Here is a 21,060-nt window from a genome sequence, read left to right on the forward strand (position 1 = left end):
TATACGTAAATAGAGAACCACCACCCTCCCATCACCCACCTTCCTAAACCATCCAAAGCCCCGACGGGTTTCCAACCCTTAAACAAACCAATCAACTTTTGGCAACCAAATCATGCGCAATGCGCTTTTTCATCTCATACTGTCTTTTCCGCTTCTCCTTTCTCTTTCTGGCCACTCTGCGCCACCTCTTGTTCTCTTCCACTCTTTCCTAGTGGCACCGCAACAACAAAGCGTGGATGAGTTGGGGACATTGAGGAGCTATATTCTTACAAGGTTACAGCCAAGGTACAGACCGTATAAGACGCTTCTCCCCATATTCACAAATGCATAGGTCAATGAATTGAGCCATTTGATGAACGTAAATTAAGTACTTTAGCAGAATGACAATAATGAATAAACATAAATGTAATCCAATTTTCGATAAGCTTATAAACCTATTGTGCGACCGATCAAGGTAAGTCTATTTTTGACACACTTTCGACAGGTTTACAGTGAAACGGAAAGCTACAGTTCCCTTAATGTTTACTCTCTTGATCCGATTCCGATTTCCGAAATCCGATGGCACTCGCATACGCATTCTGCGCTCGGAACGGAACGGGGGAGAGGTGAGAAGTAACGAGTACTAGGTACCTTGAGTACCTAAGTGTCTGTACCTAGGCCTACTTTGCATTTCGCTCTTTAACACGTTAACCGCCAGCATGCAATATTGGAATTTACCCCTAGCGCCAAGACTTCTAGGCGCCAAAATATCTCAGTAGGTCAGGAACAGCTGCAAGGGAAGGTGTGTATGTGTTATACTCTCTGTCTAGTTTCTTCTAGAACAGAGTAAACCATGAGACACATGTGGTACATAAGGATGTTCACTAAATCTTCATTTTTCTCCAGCGCCATATGCGCCACCGGTGGTACAAGAGATTATGGTACACTGGTGGCTTTTATTGCAACAATAGAAACGGTACACATTGGATCATAATTATTTGGCCACCGGTGGTTATAGTTTGGAGCTCTCAAAAAATATTTATTATATTGTAGTTAGTAGTTATGATTTTCATTTGTTAGTTTTTTATTTATAATGATACCAAGACTTATTACATACGTTTATTTCATTATTTCACTCTCTACTCATAATTGCTTTGCATTACGATAACAAATTTCATATCAAGCAACCCTTGTTGATAAAAGAATTCCAAGAATCTATTGCTCACTCACTCATAACAGGAAACTCGAAAAAAAGGAATGCAGGACGAGAACCAACTGTTATAGGTGGGATGAGAAACTTTCATTACCTTTTTGAGTTGGAGGGTCAATGTTGGAATGTAAGAAAAAGATGTAGAGGGTGTTACAAGGTGCTGTTGAAAATTGAAGGCTGCTCAGTTGCAGCTGCATAAGCAAGAAGATTGAAAACAGTCTGCCTTCAAAGTGAAAATAAGCCACACTTATGCCCTGGTTGTTTTGAATGAACCCATTCTCATAGGTAATTTCTGATGTCTAATGCTATTATTGGTTCATGGATAATTTTCCAAAATGCAATCTAACTAATTATGATCACCAATTTATGCGGATTATTTCTTTTATTTGAAGAATTTTCTTTTTTACCATTGAATTTTAGGTTTGAGAAAGAGTCTGATTTATGGAACAAAACTTCAGTTATATTTCGTTTGAAATTTGTATGAAACTATTTTTTTGAATAGTTATGCTAATAAATAAATAAATTACAACACTTGTTTTGATAATTCATTCTTCTGTCCATGAAAAACGAGTGAAAAAGAAATTTGAAATTAAATTTGTAAATGATCCACCGGTGGTACATATGGCGTTCATTGACAGCTTGTTTTGTGCCACCGGTGGTACATGTGGCGGTTAACGTGTTAAATAATTGAGCTACGGATAAACATAAGCTACAGAGAACTCAGAACCATGAAAACTAATATATTACAAATAATATTATGAATATCTAAAATATTCTAAGTACGTACTAAGCCACTAAGGGAGTAAAGGGACTGGGATAGTTTAACTTTAGTGATAGGCTCTGTGGCTCACTAGTCACTACTCAGTACTCACTGGGCGGGTTAGGCCTACGCGGCCGCGGGTAGGCTAGCTGGCCCAGGCCCCAGCCCAGCTGGGTAATGGATACTGACTAGTAGTGATTACTGAGGCCGAGAATGAGGGTTACGCCATGAAGGAATACAACTGATGGCCCGCCCCGCGGCCCCGGTGATGGGTTGAGGGCCTTAGATAAAATATTGAGTACCTAGATATTGATTAATTAAAATATTGAGTAGATGAAGTAATTAAAAGTGAACCGACGAAAAAAATCTCTGGACTATCTGTTTTATATCATACCACCATAACACGGAATAGATTTAGTTATTCTCCTAAAATTCACTTTATTTCTTCCAATTTAAAATTTTTTGTATACTTAGCTGATTTTTGTACATTTAGTATGTTTTGGTATACCGGTATTCTGGTACGGGTATGGTATATTTAGTACTAGTAATACTGCTGGCTGCCCTTACTTTGTTACAATACCTGGCTGTTTCTGGGTCAATGTGGCTGACAATACTGACATTTGATTGACAATTGACATTTTCTTGTTCTATGAAATTATGGAGATGTGGCTATGTTTTTTTTCAGCTGCAAGAACAAAGATTCAGTTGATTGTTGATTTGTTACATATTAGCTGTTGCTTCTTGCTAATAAAAATTAAATTATGAACAATTGATTGAAAGGAAGTGAAGTCAATTGGAAATTGAACTAATGCTCCATTACTTCCAAATTCCAACTAATCATGTTCACCCTGACCCCTGTAATAATACAATGTGCACTGCATGAACCTTTTAGGATTGTTCCTGGACCCTGGTACAGTAGCTATGGATATTTCATGCATCTGGTATTTGGCTGATATAACTTCTTTGCCCTGAATTTCACACATATTTAATTCCCGGAATTTGTTTGTGGAGTCTAATTTTAATTTATTCACTAATTTGTGCATCTTGCAGAATTAGAGGCAATTTTTTGCAGCCTAACCCAATTGAAGAATGTATTACCAGGCATACAAATCCATTTTTTGCATTTTTTCCATTCAGGCCATATAAGCTGCGGCTCAGCAGAAATTGCACATATGGTGACATACTTGGTTGCTTGCTGCATGAACATGACTTACATGGGACTACGCAGCTGTTAGGAAAGATAGATAATAGTTTCTATTAGACTACCATAAAATGGGGTAACTTAGACCACTTTTTTTTATAAATGATGCCCCTTTTTTTACTAGCTAAATTAAACTTGAATTGAAACATGCAAAATACAGGTCTATACTCTGGCTTCACTCACCATAAATTGCTGGCTCCTGCCTCTCATAGTCTTTATGTAATTTCAAAAAAAGTGATGGTCTTTGTTACCCCAGCTCTTGGGGTAACTTAGACCGGGTGGTAAAATCAATTATTTTTTTTTTGTAAAATAACTCCAAATAACTCCAGGTTTTGGTGCATTGTAGTAGAACTCTTCTAGTTGCATATGCAAATGACAAACTTGAGGAAAGTGTCATAGTTTGCAAATGGGGGGCGCCACCCCATAATGAGGGAAATGTGACTACCTAATGGCAGCCCTGATGGGGTAATATTGACTGGCTTGGATATTAAGTTAAAATTACCATATATAAGACTCTGTACAGTCTGAAACATAAAGAAAAAACATAAATAGGCTGTCAAACATAAAATATGTTATATATGGTAATTTTATATTAACTTCCAAGCCGGTCTATGTTACCCCGTCAGGGCTTACATTAGGTGGTCTAAGTTACCCCATTTGGGGCGGCGCCCCCCATTTGCAAACTATGACACTTTCCTAAAATTTGTCATTTGCATATGTAACTAGAAGAGTTCTACTACAATGCATCAAAACCTGGAGTTATTTAACCAAAAAATAAAAAAATTGGAGGGGGTACTCTGACAGGCTTCAAATAATAGTTTTTTTTGTGGGTCACATTTTTAATTTTTTAACCTATTAGATATGCAAATTTTTTAAATCTTTCTATTGTGTTATGTAGCCTCAGTATTAGGCCTTTGATGCCCATTGACAAAATTTTTCTATGTCAAATAGTTTTTGAGTTGTGGGGGTTTTTGTTAAAAAAACTAAAAGTGGTCTAAGTTACCCCGCGGGTCTAAGTTACCCCATTTTACGGTATTGAATGCTGGCAACTTTAGTGTTGCTGGCAAGGTGATTGGCATTTGGCATTGACAGTAGTTACTCTCACTGACAACATCCATGCCACACTGACACCATCAACGCCATTAAACTTACCAAATGGCATACTGCTAGAGCACTTGTGTCAGTAACACATCAAGAGAAATGATCTTTTTGTAAACAAATCTGAGCTACAATCTTCTATTTCAATCGAAAAATTTTCTTACTTATTTTATTATATAGGTACTGTACACACTTTATCACTGCAATAATCCTGGTTGACGTTTGAAAGTTTGACAATAAAGTTCGAATTATGCTGGTGGTTTTGCTTTGCAAGTTAGCATCAATTATAGGAATTATTTGTTTGGGAAATTATGTGAAGGGAATTCATTTGGCAGCAGCCCACTTAGAAAAAACATAATTGGATAGCAAATTTCCAAAAGAATATCCAGAAAGAAATTCCAAACTTTCCAAAATCTTTAAATTTATTCCTACTTTTGTCTTTCCAGCTTTGAAATTGATTATGTAGGTATTCGAGTCATTTCTGGTGATGATCATAGTTATGAAATTAAATTCAATATAAATATGAACTAATAAAGTATATGTATAAGTTCTTCATAAGTTAAACTGCTGCTGGTTGTTGGTAAGTGCAGTTTGTCTACCAATAATTTACTGCCTATTTGCTCTCTACATTGTAGCATTCTTTATACAAAAATACCTCTCAGATACCAGTACAACAAATATTCTAAGTCCATTGAACTTTTTGACATAGTACACTAGATTAGAATATTGTTTGCAAAATTCTTCATAATATTGCAATGCTGCCACAATATGACAGTGATAGTTTTGTTACTGCTAATTATAAAAGTGAAAATGTTAGCAATCGTGAATTTCTGAAATAATTATGATACAGCTGATATTTGAAATTATATCCCATCTTGATGTGGTGCCAAACAACACCTGAAGCTTGTTTTGAATTATCCATTGCCTGCTTTGCTCCCATATACATTATTTTTAACAAATTTTCTAACAATACCCCAAAACAATATTAGATTTATTGCGATTTCAGTCACTATCAGACATAAATAAATTTTATATAATATTATAAAACCCATTTTGGTACTAATAGATTGAAGTGTTGCAGGTGTTACAGCATACAGCCCAGAGCTCCTGCAGCTTGACACGTCAGGACGATGCCTGGTGGTCGGCGCAGCGCTTACTTGCGGTCGGCAGCCACTCGACAGGCTACTGATGCTGAGTGTAAAAAGTATGTATTACAGCCACTTTGTACAAAGTTTAATGAAGGCAAGGCATCTTAAAATTATTCTTTTTCATCTAAACAATCTTGCTGAGAAGTTACTGTCAATTTATCTACTCTTATATATATGTATTTCCCTTGAATTAATCTTATTTGAAAATATTTAAGGCTAATTATTATTTTTTCAGCAACTTTGAAGCTAATTGTTATGCAAGGAATGGTGTCATAGCAAAATGTTTGCCTAGCTTTAAGACTCATTAGTGAGTCTTTATCTATTCAACAATACATATTACTAGAACTCATTTTCTTGATAAGTCTACACTCTTCTAATGCCCTCAAACTAAACGTTTAGCCTATAAAATAGTATGTTGTTGAAGTCTATATCTCTGTTAGATTATCACACGTCACCCTGCCTATTAAAGCCCCGCCATATCACAGGACCTACGACGATGGTTGCTCGGCGGCGGCCGCCATCCGCCACCCGCCGCTACCCGACATCCCGCGGCTGTCAGTGTTCGCCTTCGAGAGCCTCATGTGCCTGCTGAGTCTTCTGGTGCTGGGGGGCCACTACCTCAACATCTACCGCACGGTCTTCTGGCTCCCGCACTCACACACACGATATGTCGTGGTCAGTACAAATACAATAATACATTACAGTATAACGTATTATAATGCGTTACAGTATAATATACAATTAGACATTACGATATAATGTACAATTATAGATTACAATATAATATAAAATTGTACATTGCAATATGTTATACAAAAAAAAAATGTATGATGAATCTTGCCCTTCTCAATCCTTTAGTAGACTTTTGACCTCAAATTCATTGCATTTATTTATTTCATTTACTCGCGATTTGTATAAACTTTTGTCTGTTGTAAACTGCAAAACCTGCAAAATTTCCTTGAAATAAAAGTGATTTAAGAAATATTATTTAAAGTGTTTTCGTTGAGGTGCCTCATAAGAAAGGCTGGAACATGTAGTATATATGTATTTCTCTTCAATTAAACCTATTTTTTCATGAATATAAATATTATTATTATAATTATTTATTGATTGTTGTAAGTGAAAGAAAGATATGATGCGTGCAGAACCTGTACCTGATAGAGCCCCGAGTGGTGATCTTCATAGTGGTGAGCGTGAGCAGACGTCTGGTGTGGTGTGTGGTGAAGAGCCTCATCACGTCATGCCTGCACCACACCCTCTGGAGAACTGCTGTGCCTATAGCCAGGTGAGATGAGGATGATAGTGATGATGTACCACTTGAGCGTGAGCAGACGTCTGGTGTGGTGTTTGGTGAAGAGTCTCATCACTTCCTGCCTGCACCACACCCTCTGGAGAACTGCTGTGCCTATAGCGAGGTGAGATGAGGATGATAGTGATGATGTACCACTTGAGCGTGAGCAGACGTCTGGTGTGGTGTTTGGTGAAGAGTCTCATCACTTCCTGCCTGCACCACACCCTCTGGAGAACTGCTGTGCCTATAGCGAGGTGAGATGGTGATGATGGTGATGATAAACCACTGCTGTGGGGCATGGATGATGTACCACTGCTGTGGTGCATGGATGATGTACCACTGATGTGGTGCATGGATGATGTACCACTGCTGTGGGGCATGGATGATGTACCACTGCTGTGGTGCATGGATGATGCACTGCTAATATATTTTAATGATTATATACCTATGATAGCAGCAACTAAGGCAATGATATGTAACTGGAATATATACGTCAGACAAAGATGATTTAATATTTTGTAATGATGTCAAGTTTAACATATTTGTGATGTGCAGAGCGGTGGTGGTGATGGTGCTGGCAACGGTGATGGTGTATTGCCTCTCTACCATCACGGACGCTCTTACCTACATCAAAGTTGTGGCTCTTGTATACCCGTGAGTGTTTAGACTGTATTAGTCACTTCTATATAGATATGTTCACTTGGATAGATCTGTTCATCTCTATAGAACTCCCATTCATTTGTATAGATCTGTTGTGTTAATCTATACACAGTGAGTCAGGCTCGTATATGTGTATAGACAACGAATCAGAATCACAGATCACAGGCGCGTCATACAAATCACTTCTTGCTCGTCATACATATATAGGTATATATTTTCGGGCTGGTATACATGTATACTCCCTCCACTCCACACAGGCTCTTGTACTATAACTCCCACCACTCCCTCCCCACAGGTTCGTCTTGTATTTCTTCATATTTGACTTAGAGCTGACTTCATTTCTGGAGCTGATCCCCGTGGTGCAGCCCTCCAAAGACCAGGAATGTGGTAAGACCTGTGTCTGTAAAGACTGGTTTTTCTTTCAGTTCGACTGGTTTTCAGCCCAGTAAAGACTGGTTCTCTCCTACAGGTTTTTTGCAATGAATTTTTATAGCTGAAATATTGTGCATACAGTCACCGTTTAAATAATAATGACATAAATATTTATAATATGATAATGCAATTGAGTTCAATTGAGAGCATTATCTAGTTTAATATATACTAATGACAGGACATTTATTGATGACGTGTTGGATGCAGGAGGCAGCAGCCTGCTGCCTTATTAACGCAATGAATTTTCCTTATTAATGCAATGAGTCTTCCTTATTAATGCAATAAATTTGCAATATTATATAATGCAATGAACTTTCTTTATTAATTATTAAATGTAATGAATTTTCCTTATTACGGTTAATGCAATGAATTTACTTTATTAATGCAATGAGTCTTCCTCATTAATGCAATACATTTGCAATATTATATAGTAACATATATAATAATGAGAGGAATATTTATTGATGACATGTGTGATGCAGGAGGCGGGCGCTTGGTGCAGCACTCGTGCCTGAACAGCAGCGAGGGCGCGCGCCACGAGGCAGAGCTGCTGTCGTCGCACTGCTACAGGCGCCTCACGCAGGTCGTCTACCAGACCCTCGTCACCGTCTACTACACCACACTTATACCATGCTTCTTTGTACCTGTGAGTTGTACTGTACCACGCTTATACCATGCTTCTTAGTCCCTGTGAGTTGTACTATACCATGCTTCTTTGTACCTGTGAGTTGTACTATACCATGCTTAACTAAATTATTCTAAGTGTGCGTCCAAGCTAATATTTCTAAACTATTACTAAGCTTTGCACAAAACCACTGTCCCGAACTGTCTATTTATTCTTCTTATTAATAACTCGTTTTGTGGTGTGCTAGAGAACACTAGTTTTAAGTGACAGCTCGTTTCTAGCTTTATTAGGAACCTCTTTCACCACCCTGATGAAAGAGCCTCCCTTTCCCTCACCACTCTCCCTCTCCTTTCATCACCCTCCCCCCCTCTCACGACCCATACACCCCAATCAGCAGTACTGACGCTCCCCTCCTCCCCCAGTACTGACGCTCCCCTCCTCCCCCACTACTGACGCCCCCCTCCTCCCCTAAAACTGATGCTCCCTCCTCCCCCATTACTAACGCACCTCTCCTCCCCCAGAACACCCTTCACTACGACGCTGGGTGGCTGACGCTGCACACGCTCTTCGTGGTGCTCACATGCTTCGTATGGCATCTCATCTACTGCTTCCCGGCCAGGTACATCCACGTATTGCTCATTACAATTTGAATATAAAAGTTTTATTTATATTACCTCCCATGCCATCTCGCCCTTGTCGTGCCTTGCGTCTTGATGAGACCTGAGGATGTGCGGTCTCAGATGGTCGAGTGGACCGAGCCACTCATCGAGTGGATGGAGCCACTCATGGTCGAGTGGACGGAGCCACTCAAGGTCGAGTGGACCGAGCCACTCAAGGTCGAGTGGACCGAGCCACTCATGGTCGAGTGGACCGAGCAACTCAAGGTCGAGTGAACCGAGCCAGTCATGGCCGAGTGGCTCGGGTGGAGATTCCAGACTAACAGAGATGGCAAACTGCTCTTCTGGTAACGGCCCGGCTCAAATATGGCCAGTAATAACCATCCTCTTGGTAAACTGCTCTTGAGGTAACGACGGCCTGGCTCTCAAATGGCCAGTAATGACCATCCTCTTGGTAAACTGCTCTTAAGGTGACGACCTGGCTTTACTTTGGATCTACGACGGACTTTCTCTGGATAGACGAACCTTGATGGGGACCTCCACCAGGCTTAACAGTCACTGACGGCAAGGGTTAGTTGAGGGACTCCTGGGCAGACGGGGCTGGTTAAACGTCGCGCAGATGGAGTGGCGCCCGTCGTGCAAAGGTAATCAAGCGCATAACCTGCTGGGCTCAGGACGTCAAAGCTACATCCGAGCGCACGAGTGTTCCTGTCAAGGCAACGCGTGCTTGACAACTGGGATCCTATTAATGGAGGGAGATACTCGGGTGCCTGATCAGCGTGTCGGATGACCTAAACAACCCCGGACCCTGAAAATAAACTCTAGATGCAGATACTAGGGTGCCTGATCAGCGTGTCGGATGACTTAAACAACCCGGACCCTGAAAATAAACTTTCGAGGCAGATACTCGGGTGCTGATCAGCGTGTCGGACGACTTAAACAACCCAAACGCTGAAAATGAACTCTAGATGCGCCTTTTGCACTCGATGCCCCGCCAAGCATACCCCGGTGCGATCCGGAGGAATGAACAGGCTGTCGTACATAAGGACCTGATAATCCAAGTATCCAACTGTACATAACGAAGCAGAACGCAAGAATACACCGGAGACTGGGACAGACTACAAGACCCAGACGAGGGAATAATCGCCTTCTCTGGAGACTCAGCCTCGTGGATGAAAATCCAAATGAACCCGAATCACCGACATCTGCCAAAAAAGTATAAAAATGTCTTCTCGATATTGGCTAACAATGGCTGTTAACACTTCGGAATAAACTTAATTTTAGTATCTAATGCAGAAATGGAAATAACACTGAAAGACAAACTATAAAAAATATCAGAAACCAGAAATAAATGCTCCTGGTACAAGTTGCAAACTTCCAACAGAGTAAGCTATAAAGTTCCCGGCGGGTGCTCCAGTGATAGTCGCCACACCACCACACCCTCTTCGTAGCGTGGACCGTATACCATGTCACGGCGATCTGATATTCTTATGTTCTAGGCCGTATCCTGCCTTCAATTGCTCAGCGATTCTCAGCCATCCTCAACTTATAAGTTATCCATCACTCATTATTTTCAGTATATTTATGTTAGACAAAGGATCAATTATCCACTCTTGATGTGAATTATGAGTTCGATGTTAATTATTAAAAGCAGTATTTAATTCACCTTGGCGGGTCTATTTAATGGTACTCATGCATCCTACGGTAGTATTTATTCTAATTTAATTTTACGGATTAGCCAATGAGTTTCATCGGTGGTACAGAACCTGGCCTACCGAATGCCATCTATTTATTTTATTTATCGAAAAAGTGGTTACCCCCATGGCTCGAGGAAAAGCTCCGCACTAAATAAAAAAATATATATACGTACATGCGTACATAAACATACATACGCACATATACATACATACATTGGCACATAGATCTCTCGTGTCTAACCATCTTTCATGTATCGTGCAAGTATGTGAAGTTGTTTGTTTATGTGCAGGTTTTGTGACGTGGTACACAGATCGGTGCAACACCTCGGACACTGGCGACGTGTTAGTCCCGTGTGCACCACCAGTGCACCGCTGTGGCAGAGCAGTGCAGTGTACGGTGCTGGTGCAGTGGTGCAATACGGCCGTCAGGTATACAGAGCTGAAGCCGCTGCTAATTCTGCCGAGCCTGGCAATTCTGCGCATGCGCGACTTCATGTAAGACTTTCTATTATATTTTACTATTTTGCTGTATTTCATTGTAGGTGTTGAGTAATCAGTAACTTTTTAAAACAATGGGGACAAAATTACCGATGGTAAATTAGTCTAGCTTACTCCTAAATTAAAAGGAATATTGAGCACGAATTCAATTTCATTGATTGAGAAGAGATGGCAGATATTATTTATCTTCAGTGAAGTTTTGAAATGAACGCTTGCTAAGGGCATTTTTCTGTTGTGCCTAATTGTAGGTAATGTGCTAACAATGAGAAGTGGACGTCGTGAGGAACATTGTGTCTGTGTTAGTAAATGGATCTAGGTATAGAAACAGAACATATAAATTAGTGGCATATTCAAACAATCGGAAGGTCGTTTCAAATTCTTAATGACAGCTTTTCAGTACGCTTCATTATTAAAGTTATTAAGGCGTACTGATGCCAAAGTAATCAATTAGGTAATGTGCTTTGGTTTTTTATGATAATAAGACTTCATATTAAGAGATAATACACAATTTATTATATGAACGCAGAGTAAAGCTTACTAACTGCTATTTTTTCACCAGGGGGTGTTCGACAAAGTGTACGTCGTGATACTGAACATGTTGCTGCTGTGCTTCGTGAGCTGCATGGCGTACGTGATGTACTTGTGTTCCTTGTATCAGTGGCAGCAGATACTGGCCACTTCTGTAATACTTGCTGCACACTTCGGGGCACTTTATATCCTGCTGCGAGATTACATTGTGCTCAGAGCTTTGTACAAACAGGAGTCCTGAAGTCTCTTATAATGTGTTTTTTTTTCCGTCTTTTCACGGTGTGTTTTTCGTCTTTTCGCGGTGTGATTGTTGGCATTTGCTGGCTTCTACGATTGTGCGTATAGACCGCCATAAAATAATTACGAAGAATCTTAAATTCTGCTAATTAGCTCAATAATGTTTCAAAAAATCCATACCGTCTTCTCCATCTCTCCGAGGTAATTTATCTCAATTTTAACTGCATATTTTCGTTTTTAAACCAGCAATTTTTGCAGCTATTCACTTTTGTTGTATATTTTGTTACGTTATTCATAAATTCGAATTTTTAGGAGCTCTCTTGAAACTGAAAGAGTACATAAACTAGTCTCTGTAACTTCTCTGAGTTTAACTAAGTTCTATGAACAAAACAATATTAATAATTTACGATATGTAGTCACCGAAAGTTGCTGTGATATTCATTCGTTCTATTTTTTTGTATATGCTTATGTTGCCTTCCTTGAGCCAATTGTTGTCGGAACGGATCTTTTTACAATTCATTGATCTTGCTTGTTTTGGATAAAATAGCGATCACAGTAGAACTTATCATGTTATATTAGAAAACCTAATCATCTTGTTACGGTTTCAAGTTAAATCCAAGATGGGGTCTGAGTTTAGGACCGGAGAGCTCATTTCATATCGGAAAGGTGATTGGATGACTTCTTTACTTTGGATTATTTCTTTGCTCTTCACTAGCGACACCTACCGTTTCAGATATTTCTTCAGGCTTTATTTTAATTTAATGTATGATGCATTTAACCATTACCGCCAGCTGCACGGTAGGTTCTCATTCCTAATCTATATTTTATCGTAGATCTATTTTATATCCCCACTTTCTATTCTTCTGTCTGGAGGCCTCATATGTAGATTTTCCCATCGTCGTTTCGAAATTCGTTATCTAGTCATTTGTGCAGCAACCTAAACCTTGTAGTTGAGTTTGCAAACTCCCAATTTTTTGTTTAATTGTACTAACCTCGTAGAAGTAATTAATACTGTAAACAGGAACTTATTCGTTTTATTTAACCCATAGAATTCAGATTCTGATCTGTTATCTAACTCAGGGGTCTCCAAACTACGGCCCGCGGGCCGGATCCGGCCCTCGGCTTGGTTCCATCCGGCCCGCCGAGGGTATCTCTTATATCAACATAATGTGTACAAAAATCGAACGTGGCGTTTATTTCTGATTACGCATGAACTAAAAAACAGTAAATGGGTGTGATTGGTGTCTCTAAAAATTGATAAAATACACAAATGTTGCCATGAACCACCCAAGACCCTTTAATTTCATAGTTCATTATCGTCCTGGTCTGCTTGCCAGTGTGAACCCAAGTTTGGAAGTGTTTCAGGTGACAATGTCGGGACCAGGAAAGAAGAGAAATGTGGGCTCTGAATGCCGCGAATTAAAGGAAAAGTTGGATGCATGCTACTTTAGTTGGTAACAAAGCATTATGGTTAATATGCAATGATAGTATTGCAGTGCTGAAAGAGTGCAACATTCGGAGACATTATGATACAAAACACTCGTCAAACTATTCGTAACTCAAAGGAAAGCTTCTTGCAGACAAGCTGGAAGCGTCAAGACACAACTTGGCAGCGCAACAATTTTTGTTCGAGAAAAAGAATGCCGAGAATAAAGCTGCAACAATCGCAAGTTTCCGTGTGTTACATCTTTTGGCAAAACGAGGGAAGCCCTTGACCGATGGTGAGTTAAATAAATTATGCATCATTGAAGCAGCCAACTAACTATGTCCGGAAAAAGTAGACTTGTCTAAAACTATAAGCCCTTCGGCAAATACAGTTGCTTGTCGAGTTGAAGATATTGGAATAAATATAGTGTCTCAACTCGAAGAAAAGCCAGAAAATTCAAGTACTTTCCTCTCGCGCTTGATGAATCAACTGATGTCACTTCTACCTCGCAGTTGCTGTATGTTCGTGGGGTCAGAGAAGATTTTGAAGTGATTGAAGAGTTGGCCACGGTGCACGACATGCGCGGTAGGTACAATACCAGGCAAGGAAATTTTCGAAGAAGTCGAGAGTAGACTTTACCTTCTCCTGCATTACGTACGGCCTGGAGTAGAAACGGTTCAAGCGCGTCACAACCGATGGTCAAAGAAACATGTGCCCCTTTGGAAAAGGGTTAATTGGGCAAATTTACAAAACTGCTGCAATTGCGGGCTTTCCCAAGCGTTTGGTTTTTCACTGCATTATTCACCAGCAGGCACTGTGGCAAATATATGGATTTATCTTCTGTGATGGAACTTGTTGTTTCAATAGTAAACTACATTCGTTCTCACGGACTTGACCATCGTTAGTTTCGTGCTTTCTTGGAGGAGATAGAAGCAGAATATCCAGATTTAACCTACGTATCACACTTCCGTTCGTTTGCTTGCCTGTGGCAAGGTGTTCATGTTGTCACAATTTTTTTAACTCCGGGCAGAAATTGAAAATTTTCTTGATGAAAAGAATTGGAAATTAGCTTTTTCTGTGGATCTGACCACACACATGAACGAGTTCAATCTTAGACTGCAGGGCAAAACGGTACTCATTTGCAACATGTATACCCAAGTGAAGGCGTTTCGACAAAAGCTATTTTATTTTGTTTGACACCCAGTTGATGAGGAACTGTTTCAAGCACTTTTATGTTGCGAAAAGTTTGAGCGAGAAACTCAATCTTCATAACCAAGAAGATTTGCACAAGGCATAATTTGCAATCTGAAACGGCAATGTCAAAAACGTTATGCATCTGCAGCAATTTAAGATTTTCCAAAATCCATTTGATTGTTCCATTAAAGATTTGCCATCTGAACTTCAATTGGAAGTAGTTGATCAGCAAGCCAATGACGCATTGAAGGACAGATTCAGAGAAGGTAAACTGATTGACTTTTACAAGTGTCCACCAAGCGATGAATATGCAGTATGCTCATCTACAAGCCTTTGCTTGTAGTTCTATTTCCGTTTTTGGCACAACCTATTTTTGTGAACAAACATTTTCTAATATGAAGTATGTCAAGTCTAGCTACAGGGCAGCCTTATCCGACGAACATTTACAATCCATTCTGATGATATGAAGCAGTAATTTTGATCTATAACTCAATGCTATTTTGTATGAAAAGAAACAATTCCATGCCTCTCATTAATGCTGTTTCACGTTGAATATTATTCAAGATTACACTCTAATAATTATAGCCATAATTATTATGCCCCCTATGTATTTAGGAGCCGTGCATATCACGCCAATTAATGATGAAGATTTAAGATTAAGCAAAGAATAAGCGACGGAAGATAGTGTACAGTGGCTCCGTAAGACGAAGTGCAGAATAAAATAGTTATTCGTGAGCTAATTTTGACTATCGAATTTTATTCGTAATTCATGCTGCTCTTCCCTCCGCTCACGAACTTCTCTGGCCCGCGAAGGTTTCAGTAAGCTTGATCTTGGCCCTTGGTGAAAAAAGTTTGGAGACCCCTGATCTAACTCACTGAAATTCTAGCCTCAAACTCAGACTAGTGAATTTAGTGGAACCATGGGCTAGCCATTTAAATTTAGGGAAAAATGTTCCACATTATTTTCAGGACGGAAATCAACTAAATGTTGCGAGGCCAGATGTAGGTAGAATTTCAATCACATCATCTAGAAACCTAAATGTCACTGTACGAAGGACACTTGAGTAAATGAGAAGCGATCATCTGCCGGCACATCCGTACATGAAATGAGTCGTAGTACACTTCGTGACAGTTGCGCGAGGCTCTTGAGCGGACTTTGTCTTAGATCTCACTCGCTTGCCCTGTAACTCGTACGAACTGGTTAATTGATCAGGGCATGGAAATAAGAAAGATCGTAACGCAATAGGAATTCGAGAGCACGGGAAACTAGATGATTCTGCAGAGATTTAGAGCGATTAGCACTCGGGAATTCAGTTAAAGTATCTTGCCTATCGTTGGATTAAATCATGAATATTGATACGATTATTCCAAGGGTACACGCGGCAATAACGAATACACAGTATGTTACCAAAGCCGGCGATTATTCCAAGGGTACACGCGGCAATAAGAAATAAATACACCGTATGTTACCAAAGCGACTAAGGAAATTGAAAGCAAGTGCTCCACGTAAGCGCACGGCCATATTTAATCGAAAAGACCGAAGCCCATGTCGTCATCAGATTCTTCTTCAGGCTCCTCCTTCTTCTCTTCCTTCTTGGAGGCTGCAGCTGCAAAATCAAGACTAGCATTAACATAGCACTACAGCTTACAGTAACTTCTTCAACGCAGTGGTTAGCAATCGTATCGAGTAACTCCATAGAGTAAAGGCACAGATGCGCGCATGTAGAACTATAAAAATGTCGAAATAAGCCTTTGCAGTAGAGTTACTTCATATTAAAATGAATATTAATATTGGTCAGAAATTGACTATATTTTGGTCACTAAGAAAGGTTAGTTAGTAGTTAATTACAAGTTTGATATCCAAAATTAGTAGAACATCAAATAAGTCAAACATTAATTTAAAGTACATCATCTAATTCTCGGTCAACCGTCGAATCTCAATCGAGCTGAATAGAATTGAACGGGCAATATAACATCAGTGTATCAGTATATCAATTTTTATCATTAGTCTACTTAAATTGCACGTACACCAAAAATATAAAAGCAAAGAAAACACGAAAAATTTCAGTTTCTTTGCCATTAAATTTTTGCTGAACAACACTTAAGCTTCACCAACAAGACAAACACTTTATTTTCACCGACAAGACAAACACTTTAGTTTCACCGACAAGACAAACACTTTAGTTTCACCTACAAGACAAACACTTTAGTTTCACCGACAAGACATACACTTTAGTTTCACCGACAAGACAAACACTTTAGTTTCACCGACAAGACAAGAAGTTGACGCAATATAAAAGAAACAATATCCAGTCTCACCCTGGCCACCAGCAGGCGCGGCGTCGCCACCAGCAGCAGCAGCACCTCCAGCAGCAGCTGCAGCAACAGCACCACCAGCACTGGGCATTGATGCCAACATTGTCATGCCTAGAACAAAACACAACAATAAATAATAATCACGTTTACAGTTAGAATCATTTAATCATTACATGATGAGAATCTAATTATGAAGAAGCACAACTGCAGAGACATTTTTCTACACTAAAGCTGCTGCATTTCAGTGCCACAGAAAAAATGATTCATTAATGAAGTCATCAACATGGCACTTCATAAGTTTTGCGAGGACTTGCAGCAATTAGAATTAAATTCCAATATTCAATATCAACAGCAAAAAAAATTATATTCGAATACATTCTAAGCATCTCATTTGACAAAAAAAAAAAAAAAATAAATGACGGTCATTAGAAGAAAGCATTACCTTTTCCACTCAACAGCAAACTAATGTCATATTGCCTCTACATTTAAACTGAGCCTAGCAAGCACTATGACATTAGACAACACAATTGACTGCATACATTGATGTCTGGATCCATAAATATATATGTAGGTATGATCAATACAAAAAGAGGCAGTTCTCTGCTCCATTTGCCATCTAAGCAATCTTTGAGCAAATTTTGTAGCTTCTTATTTAGTAGAAAAATGAAAAAAAACTTGATCAATCACACCTTCTACTAAGGTAGATTTCTTATAAACCCAATGAACAATCAGTGATTCTCACTCAATGACACGTGATTAGTCAAGAAGTCAAGACACCCAGAGTGAAAAAAATTAGACATAAACCACTTTCTATCTGAGAATTTGAGCAGCATCTGCCACTGCCTGGACCCAATATACCTTGGATAATCTCACATACAAATGAAAAATCAATAAAAATATACACTCACTTTTTCTAACAATAGTTGACAAGCAAGTTTTCCTTAGCAGCTTAAAGGAAAAATTGCCTGACTTTCAAACTAAAAAAAAAAAAAAAAACAATAGCAACAATATACCTTCTACATCAATAGGAAAGAAATTAATCTTTAGAAGAAATTTTAAAAACTATAAAATTTCTTATATCAAAAGAAGGTAAATTAGTTGCAAAGTGCTTGACAAATGACATGATAGACAGGCTTTCAATACATACTGGAAAATATCTATTTTAAAATCTGTCCCAAGTGATGCAAGTTAACAAGTTGAAATCAACAAAAACATGGCTAATTGAGAATACACTGAGGTTTCTTTTGCATGACAGAAAAGCAATCAACTGAACGGAAGTAAATAGCCAGCAATAGCAGAATTGTCCAATTCCTTTTATATTTATTAGCACATTTGGCATTGAAATAATTACCTTCTCTGGTCACATTGTCAATATTGACACCAGCAAATCTCTTCACAAGAACCTCCAGTTGTTTTTCATCAGCCTCAACTCCAACACTGCCAAGAATGCTCTTGATGGCATCTATGGATGGTGTGTTGCCATCAGCATTGAGAGCAGCAAGCAGGTATGCAGCCAAGTGACGCATCTTGGGACTTGTATTTAGCTTTACTGGGCCTGTTAGAATATGAAAAAAATATTAAATAAAAGTCTTTCCATCATATTGGAGGTTTCAAGTAAATTGACCAAGCAATACAAAAATTACATAGAGAAGACACAACATTCAACATGTTAAAATCAGCAAGAAAGATTATAGATTAAGAATCTGTGTAGAAATGGATAAATGCCTTTATCACACAAATGCCAGATTAATGAACTCTTCAAATCAATGACACACAAGTTGCTTCATGGAATCATGATAGGGCACTCAAGTTCTCAATTAGCCCCTGCTCAACAAGATAGAGCACTCAAGCTCCCAACTTAGGCAGCACAGAAACACAGCTCTCTAAACTGGAAAGAGTACACCTAGCCAGGCTGCGCCACCACCCTTCATAACACACATACGCAAACAGAATAGGCCAAGCAGACACAGACACCTGCCCATCCTGCCAGAGAGCTCCCCACACAATCACTCACATTCTCCTGGAATGTCTGCTCTGGCAGGACCTCCGACAATATCACCACATAACCTCGACCCTACAGCTCTGGAGCGACTCCCTGTCAGTGGTGTCCTACTTGGGCGAGGGGGGTCTTATAAAAATGAGACTGAAGAACCACAACAATAACAACAACAGCTAGCCCCTGCTCACCAATAAAAGTGCCAAGGTAAGTGCAAAACTAGCCTGCTCAAAACAAACCCCTGTTTACCAATAAAAACAGTGCCAAGGTATGTGCAAAACCCACATGCAGATCATGGCAAAATAACAAAAACATTACATGGTGGATTTTCTTCTAGACCCACTGCAGCTGTCTAGCCTGTCTGTAGGCTTTCTGTAGCATATATTGTGCTTAACTGACTGCTTTCTTTCAGACTCCCAACTCATTTGTTGAAACAATCCATACAGTTACATATTTTAATGTCATTTTGCTTGTTGACATGTTTACTTAGCTTCTTTGCCAATTGGCTCAGCTGTCTTTTGCTCCTAGACAGTCCTAGTAACCAAATGAGTGACAAAAATTTTGTATAGGCTAGCTCAAGTGACTCAAGTTTCAAGATGCCTCCTTCTTACATTCAAACTTTCATTTTTTATGAATTCTCTGCAAATTTTATAATGTTTGCTCAATTGCAATATATATATTTTTCATTTGACAAGAAAGGCATTGTCAAAAATGTATCATTTACATAAAAGGCTTTAGCACTATGATCAAACTCGTGAATTATAATGCAACTGATGTGCTGACTGCTGAAAGAGTAGGTGAGTAGCTATAGCCTTACTAGCCTACTGTTACTACTACTGTACTAGTACTGCATGTAAAAATAGGTACAATTGTCAACTGTCAAGACAGTCAAGTTCAACAAATATACACAGGTCACAGACTCACAGTGTATAGGTACTAAACTACTAACTATATATAAATATATTATTACCTATATTATAAATAGACATTTGTTTAAAGAGAAAAGTATGGCAGTGGCAGTTGCACAGCTAGGTATTAAAATGTTACTACTACTTACTAGCCTAGCAAATTATAATAATAGTAGTTTATTTTGATTTATAAATTAGTGAAAGATCATCCTGGTTATAGGCTTTTGACATGGGGTTGTGGAAACTCTTGTCAGAGCTTGTGACATACTCAATTTACTCATTGGCCATAAAGTATATAAACATCTGCTGCGAGATCTGCACAATCTTTGATCAATAGTGAATAGCCTAGATATTTCCTAACTTGAGTTAGCTATACAGTTTGGACATGCAAATGATGCAATCAGTAGTCAGTACGGTTGCATATCCATTCACTAAACCTATGTGCATTTGCTGCAAATATATTTGAAGTTACTCATAAGTTAAGAAAGGAAAAATTGTATATTTGGTTTAATGAAGTTAGCGGCTATTAGTAGATTTAGACGTCTGAGGATCTAGCATCAGTGGCATGTATCATCATAGCAAGCGGCTTATTCTTTCCGGCTGCCATTGTGTTTGTGACTGAAGTGGTAACGTCAATTCCTAAGACAAAATGAATGCAATTTGACAATTATCACAGCAAGAGCCAATAGTTTATAGTTCAGTTTTAACTTATAAATAGCCTGAATTACATAGCTTGATCACAGAGACTCACCAAGCTTTTCACGATATTTCAACTGACTGAGTGTTGCCACACAATAACACTGCGATGCGAGGATGAAAAATAAAAACAGCTGAGAAGTGTGCCAAAAGACATTTCACACATATTATATACGCTAAGAATGGGTGCAATCAAACATGAACATTGTCCTCAAATGCGAGAAAAAAGAAACTGATGTTCATGCAGTTGTCAGTGGATGTTCAAATTGTAGGCCACACTTATATACGAATGAACATTTAATGAATATCCAATTCACTTATATTTTTAATAACGTGACTATCAAAAAGAGGAAGCAAACATTTTCCAAAATATCCCATCAGATTTAAACTAATGTGATTTATTAGACCTCTCGGACACCTTTACCGCCGCCCTCGCAACCATATCGAAACCTGTGGACGAATTTTTGGGACGAATTTTGAGACGAATTTCCATGTCAGTTATATCACGCATTAGTTTGTTAAATCGGAACTGACCTGGACCAA

At 39.0% G+C, this 21,060-nt stretch overlaps 2 protein-coding genes across 7 annotated transcripts; one reads left to right on the forward strand and one right to left on the reverse strand.

Annotated features, from left to right (window-relative positions):
* Positions 1-220: 220 nt before the first annotated feature.
* LOC108680672 (transmembrane protein 39A) lies at positions 221-13,005 on the forward strand. 6 transcript variants are annotated; one of them, XM_047884279.1, is made up of 10 exons: positions 221-285; positions 5,330-5,452; positions 5,882-6,071; positions 6,542-6,681; positions 7,243-7,341; positions 7,643-7,734; positions 8,262-8,425; positions 8,926-9,023; positions 11,009-11,213; positions 11,776-13,005. In XM_047884279.1, exons 2-10 carry the CDS (start codon positions 5,379-5,381, stop codon positions 11,983-11,985), a joined length of 1,272 nt encoding a protein of 423 aa, XP_047740235.1. In that variant the 5' UTR covers positions 221-285; positions 5,330-5,378; the 3' UTR covers positions 11,986-13,005. The 6 variants fall into 6 exon arrangements, with proteins under 6 accessions (XP_047740235.1, XP_047740236.1, XP_018025042.1 ...); XM_047884280.1 differs by lacking the exon at positions 221-285 and adding an exon at positions 431-454; XM_018169553.2 differs by lacking the exon at positions 221-285 and adding an exon at positions 583-605.
* A 3,097-nt stretch (positions 13,006-16,102) lies between these two features.
* On the reverse strand, positions 16,103-20,648 carry LOC108680658 (60S acidic ribosomal protein P2). Its single transcript, XM_018169539.2, has 4 exons — positions 20,573-20,648; positions 18,269-18,472; positions 16,921-17,028; positions 16,103-16,208 (listed from the first exon to the last, which is right to left on the reverse strand). The coding sequence occupies exons 2-4, from the start codon at positions 18,441-18,443 to the stop codon at positions 16,126-16,128; spliced, it is 366 nt and encodes a 121-aa protein (XP_018025028.1). The 5' UTR covers positions 18,444-18,472; positions 20,573-20,648; the 3' UTR covers positions 16,103-16,125.
* Between the last annotated feature and the right edge of the window lie 412 nt (positions 20,649-21,060).

The sequence above is a fragment of the Hyalella azteca genome, unplaced genomic scaffold (assembly GCF_000764305.2).
Source record: "Hyalella azteca isolate HAZT.00-mixed unplaced genomic scaffold, Hazt_2.0.2 contig15086, whole genome shotgun sequence".
Classification (NCBI taxonomy): Eukaryota; Metazoa; Arthropoda; class Malacostraca; order Amphipoda; family Hyalellidae; genus Hyalella; species Hyalella azteca.